The sequence below is a fragment of the Sinocyclocheilus anshuiensis genome, unplaced genomic scaffold, assembly GCF_001515605.1.
Source record: "Sinocyclocheilus anshuiensis isolate Anshui unplaced genomic scaffold, SAMN03320099.WGS_v1.1 scaffold2271, whole genome shotgun sequence".
Classification (NCBI taxonomy): Eukaryota; Metazoa; Chordata; class Actinopteri; order Cypriniformes; family Cyprinidae; genus Sinocyclocheilus; species Sinocyclocheilus anshuiensis.
This window is the reverse complement of record NW_015537572.1, coordinates 107,923-114,467: the sequence shown is the minus strand read 5'-3', so window position 1 is coordinate 114,467 and position 6,545 is coordinate 107,923. Positions and strand designations below refer to the sequence as shown.

Here is a 6,545-nt window from a genome sequence, read left to right as displayed (position 1 = left end):
CCATATATATATATATATATATATATATTAGTTTTACTGTGACTTGCATTAGACTGCACTATTTGATCAGAGACTTTAAAAAAAATAAAAAATAATTTGAATTGGGTATACAGGGAGACTTTAGAATTAGTTATTAAATCCTGACTCGTTAATGTACTTTCCTATTAAATCCAACAGAATGTGTGGAATCCTAATACGACGGTGCAACATTTGTTAGGAATCTGAATCTTTCAGGCATTAGTTTGGAGCAGCTGAACAGGACTGACCTCCTGGAACATGTTCTTCCTGAAGTCCAGCTCCTCCACGAGGCTCTGGCAGCGGTTCTCCAGATCCACGCGCAACAGAGTCTCGTCTGACAGCTGCTTCTTAGCCGAGCTCAGTCCTCCCTCCAGCTGAAGCACAAACACACGCCATCAGACCGGCTCATGTGTGCTTCCAGTCATCAAACAACACTCGGTTCACACGCGTCTGTGCTAGAACGACCCAAAGACTTTCACATTCGGTGCTGTGGTGACATTCACTTCTCCATTAGGAGGAGATATTTGCCTGCTTCTACAGTACACTTGCATAACGTGACATTTACTATATAGCAAAGCTGCTTGATCGTTTATATCGTCACAATATGAGAACAATCCTAACATCCAGCTCTAAACGGCAAAATTTAGACGGACACGGAGGTCTCATCATCATTAATTTACGTGAAATAAAAGAATAGAGAAATTAATGAGTCAGTGAATCATTCATTCAAACGATTCATTCAAACCTGCCAAATCATTCTTAAACGAGGCACGGGAATATCTTTATGAATGGCTCATTGAATCGTTCACTCAATATTAGTTTAAACATGCAGATTCATTCAGAAACACTAGTGTGAAGAGCAAAAACAGACAATATTGCGTGCAAATTTATCTCAATTAACTTGTTGACATAAGTAATGTGTAATCAGTTTGGCATTTGTAATCGTGCTGATATTTGAGAAAAACAGCACTCTTGCTCAAGGTGATATAGCTTCACTGTGTCATATTGCAGAAATGTAAGAGCTAAACTCACACAGGAGCAGTTCTGCCCCATGTATTGATTTCTGGATGAAAAACATGAGCTCTCAAGGCTGGTTTTTCTTTTTCCATTTCAGTACAACCTTAAGTGTCCCCTTGTGTTAACACAGAGTAGGCCTAAACGTAAGGACTGTCAGCAACAAGAGTCAGTTTTTGATCCTCATGTTGGCCCAGTAAACGAATCTCAGTGGTGTAAGACTCCTCGGGCTCAAACAGAGACGCATCAGGTGCGTTTACATCGGTCAGAATAAATCCCATCTGATTTCACATGCTAAAGGACTATGTTTATATGAACCCTAAATGCTTTTCATTACACATTTATTAAACCGTGCTAGTCTAGTGTTCAGTGTGTATTCCAGAAAGCAGGTTATGTGGATTAGTTTATGGATTAACTCAACTTTTGGTCCCACAAACTTTCAGGGTATGCAAGTAATCATAGCAACTTATGCTCTAAATAAAGCTGCTCCAGAGCGGAGCGCACGTGCGTGACACTGATGAAGCTATAATAAAAATTTTTAAAAAAAATATACACACACACACACACATTATATACACAACCGTTCAAAAGTTTGGGATCAGAACAATTTTTTATGTTTTTTACAGGAGTTTCTTATGCTCAAGGCTGCATTTATTTGATCAAAAATACAGGTAATATTGTGAAATATTACGTAAAATAACATTTTTCTATGTGAATATCTGTTAAACTGTAATTTATTTCTGTGATGCGCAGCTGTATTTTCAGCATCATTACTCCAGTCTTCAGTGTCACATGATCTTCAGAAATCATTCTAATATGCTGATTTATTATAAGCGCTGGAAACTGTTGTGCTGCTTATTTTTTTGGAAACTGTTGATACATTTTTTCAGGATTCTTTGATGAATAAAAAGTAAAAAAAAAAAGTGCATTTATTTAAAATAGAAATCTTTTCTAACAATATTCACTACCGTTCAAAAGTTTGGGGTCAGTACATTTTTATTCTTTCTTTTTTTGGAAGAAATTAAAACTGTTATTCAGCGAGGATGTTAAATTGTTAAGAAGTGATAGCAAAGATTTATATTTTTAGAAAAGATTTATATTTTGAATAAATGCTGTTCTTTTAAATTTTTTATTCATCAAAGAATCCTGAAAAAAGTATCAGTTTCCAAAAAAAAATATTTGTTGAACTGTTGATAATTCTAATAATAAATCAGCATATTAGAATGATTTCTGAAGGATAATGTGACACTTTAGAAATAAATTATATTTTAAAGGATATTAAAATAGAAACCATTACTTTATATTGTATTAACATTTTGCAAGATTACTGTTTTTTTTATTTCTGTATTTTTGTAAAAAAGTCTTACTGACCCCAAACTTTTGAATGGTAGTATATGCATGCATGTATATGTATGTGTAAAGAAATGTTTATTTTACTGTGATTTATTATCTCACACAAAGTGGATTTGCATTCAATTTTTTTTTTTTTTTTACACAACAGGACTATGTAATTTTTTAATATGCATTTTTAATTACAAAAATCCATATCACCTCATCTTAAAAAGTATACAGACAAATCTTGGCAGTTTTTAGCTCAATTAATCAATTTAAAATATATTTAGCTTAAAAAATACAATGTAATTCTTGTGTGCAGTAATAAATATTAACCGATTAAAGATTAAAGGTGCCATAGAATGCATTGACAATATTTTAAATTGTCCTCTCTGATATCTACATATAATAAATATTAACCGATTAAAGATTAAAGGTGCCATAGAATGCATTGACAATATTTTAAATTGTTCTCTGATATCTACATAGAAGGTATGTGGCTTAGGTAAGGGCAAAAAAATCTCCAGAAACGGGTTTACATGTCCATTTACAACCCTAGGATTTGTCCCTAGAATGAAACGATCTGTTATTACCTTATTTGGAAGGGTCATGAATAATAATGTTGAGCTCTGCTCTGATTGGCTGTTTCGTTTCAGTGGCTCACACAGCAAACAGCAGATCTCTACTGTCCGGCGCGAATGATGGAGAGATTAGGCATCCAGCCTTATATGTTTGAGCCTGTATCAGACGAAGATACAGATTTTGAGAGATTTTGCAAGAATGTTTAGCGTCCGTGGTATGAACATGATCGCTGCGAGACGCTGGCGGAGTGAACGAGGCTTGAGAGAGTCATGAGTGAGGCCCGGGCGCAGCCGCTGTGTTGCCAGATCCAGCTGTTATAAGCCTTTTTGGACTCGTCTTTCACACTTTAGAAAGTTAATAAAGTCAGACGTTGCAGTTTAGGGTCAGCAATACCTTTATCTTAATTGCAAAAGATTTGAAATAATTTCTGTTTATTTGTATTTATTTATCGGTTTTTGTTTGTTTTAATAGCGATATCTGGCAGCACTGCATCGATGATTTGGCTGGCCTAGAACATGGACTGGTGTACGTTATGCAAATGTTGGGGGCGTAAACATTAACGATCCCGACTGTAACGTCAGTCGGTGTTATGTTGGGATTCGCCTCTTTTTCAGTGATCTTTTGCAGCACCGGATTTACAGTGTTCCTGTGGCTCAGTGGTACAGCATTGTGTTAGCAGCGCAAAAGGTCGTGGGCTCAATTCCCAGGGAACACACATACTGGTAAAAAATGTATAGCCTGCTAAATGCATAAATTATTATTATTACTACATTACTCTTACTCAACTATGCCAAGGTAAAAACAGTCTTCCATTCTATGGCACCTTTAAACTGTAAGATTCAAAAAAAAGATTGCACAACCACCCATTAGGTGGCGATATGCACCAAGAATGTAACTCCCTATAAAACAAAAAATAAAGATAAACCATTGTACTGTGCTTCTGCTCAGTGTGTACTTGTATAGTGTATTCAGTGCTCTTGAGAAAGTCTTGTTCACCTGAACTCACATTCACAGTTCTGGAAGCGGCTTACCTCGACTAAACTAATCATCTAGAGTTCAGTGTGTGACAGTAAGTTCGCCCTGTTATCTGGAACACACACAGATCAGTGAACACCCGTGTGGGACAGTCGAAACTGAAGTCTGACTGATGATGGTGAAGGTATAGGTGTACCTCCTGGATGTGGAGCTGCAGGTCTGTGACGGTGCTCTCCAGTGCCTTCCTCTCAGACACCGCTGTGTTCAGAGACGCTTCTTTAGCGTTCAGCAGAGCTTCACCTTCTGTCAGCCGGGCCTGAGCACTGGCCAGCTCCGCGTTCTTCTTCACACATCTGTGACACACACACACACACACACACGATCAGAGATCAACTGTGTGCACTAGGGCTGTGCGATTAATCCAGGAGCGGTGCGTCTGCAGCAGTCATGCTGCGATCGTTTCCACACGGAGTCTATTTCTGCTGTGCTGCATGCGCTGAATTAGTGACAGCGCATTATTCGCGGTAAAAATGAACATGGATTGACACGGAAATTTAGTAATTACACCATAAATGCATATAATTAAAGTCTACTGTTTCACAGTCCACACTTGGCTTTTTGGCTAGATTTAAAACAAGGAAAAGTGCACTTTTAGATAAACAAGGCAATAATAGATGGCACTCGTGGTGGTAGTTAAACAAATTTATATTTGAGTTTAAACGTGAATATGTCTATGAAAGATTGTATTACTGTACTGTGATAAAAGAGAATCACAATGCTGAGCAATTACAGTATAGACTAACGTTTGGATTTGAAATCAAAATAATGGATAAATGTGTTTGTGGTAAACAGCCGCGGATCAGGAGCGGATTGCAAACGAGTCCGTGCTGCTTCTGCACCGCATACACATACTGTATACGCACTGCAGATGGAGTACGTGTGAACCTGGCGCAACAAATCTAGTTCAACATCTGAGGCAACGCCACAAAGAGCTCTATGACCAATGCATGGCCCTGGACATGGGGTTTATTTTTCATGCCATATGTCTATTCTAGAGACATTTTGTTACACCTTTACTTAGTGATTATTTTGCCTTATGTCTGTTCTAGAGACATGTTACAGCTTTTTGATTGCATTAATGACTGTAAAGCATGTCTGTGTGTGTCAAAATCGTGATTAAAATCGAAATCGCGATAGTTTTTTTGTCCATATCTTACAGCCCTAGTGTGCACCTTACCGGCTGTGCCAAATCAGTCACAATCAATACTTCAGCATTCTCAACTACTCTAGTCCTTCATTTGTTTGTGTTCATCCACATCATTTTCTAGAAGCAAAAACAAAACACATGAAGACACAGCCGATTCATTTCACTGAATCATGACCTAAATCTTAGTGTGCATCGAATCACGAGACTCACACACATCCCATCTTGCGCTTTAGTCTTGAGAACGCAGCCTAACGAGCTTTAACGTAACTAAGTTATTACAATAATTAACAAACGAAAACCCTAGTAATCAGTTCACTCATATGTGACCCTGAAGCACAAAAGCATCTTAAGTCGCTGGGGTATATTTGCAGCAATAGCCAACAATACATTGTATGGGTCACAATTAGACATTTTTCTTTTATGCCAAAAATCATTAGGATATTAAGTAAAGATCATATTCCATGAAGATATTTTGTAAATTTCCTACCGTAAATATATCAAAACTTAATTTTTGATTAGTGATATGCATTGCTAAGAACTTAATTTGGACAACTTTAAAGATGATTTTCTCAATATTTAGATTTTTTTGCACCCTCAGATTCCAGATTTTCAAATAGTTGTATCTCAGCCAAATATTGTCCGATCCTAACAAACCATACATCAATGGAAGGATTATTTATTCAGCTTCCAGATGATTTATAGATCTCAATTTCAAAAAATTGACCCTTATGACTGGTTTTGTGCTCCACAGTCATATAAGATAAGTGCAGATCAAACCTTGTTTCCAAGAGGAATTGTTCGGAAAGAAGTCTCTGTGAACAGGTTTCTGTTATGATAGTTTTTTCTTTATATTTAGGATTTTAGATGTGGGATTATTATTATTTTTCATATTATGAATGGATGCTATGCTATAAGCACTAAGAAGCAGCAGTGGGTTTATGAAGGCAAGTAAAGGACTGAATACTCCCTGAAAAAAGACTGATTGTGATCGCAGAGCTTTCTCTGGAGGAATGTGAGGAATGTCTCGCACACAGCCGAGACTCACCTCGACAGTCTGATCGGACTCAGCGAACACTATAAACACGTGTTAGACATCTGATCATCTGAAACAAAGAGCTGCTTCAGGAGACTCTACAGCAGCAGTTCATCTGGATTATACAGACAGTACTGCACTAAAGTGAGCTAGAAGTACTCCATAAGATGAGCATGTGACCGGCTCCACAAACACAACCTTCACTGAAGTGTGTGAGAGACCAATTCAACACCTCCACACTACAGCGAGAGCACAGACAGGTCTCTAACCATTAACAATTAAAAACCCAAGAGTCATCCTGCATGCCATGCAGAAATCTTTAATCAGAAAACACACACACACACACACACACACACACACACACACACACACACACACACACCA

General features: G+C 37.5%; 1 protein-coding gene across 1 annotated transcript in view; it reads right to left on the bottom strand.

Annotated features, from left to right (window-relative positions):
* Window positions 1-6,545, bottom strand: part of lmnb1 (lamin B1) — a 23,110-nt gene that overhangs the window by 13,342 nt on the left and 3,223 nt on the right. The window contains exons 3-4 of the mRNA XM_016445591.1: window positions 4,118-4,274; window positions 267-392 (exon numbers count right to left, since the gene is read on the bottom strand). Coding sequence (XP_016301077.1) covers window positions 267-392; window positions 4,118-4,274 — 283 coding nt within the window. The remainder of the gene's footprint in view (window positions 1-266; window positions 393-4,117; window positions 4,275-6,545) is intronic.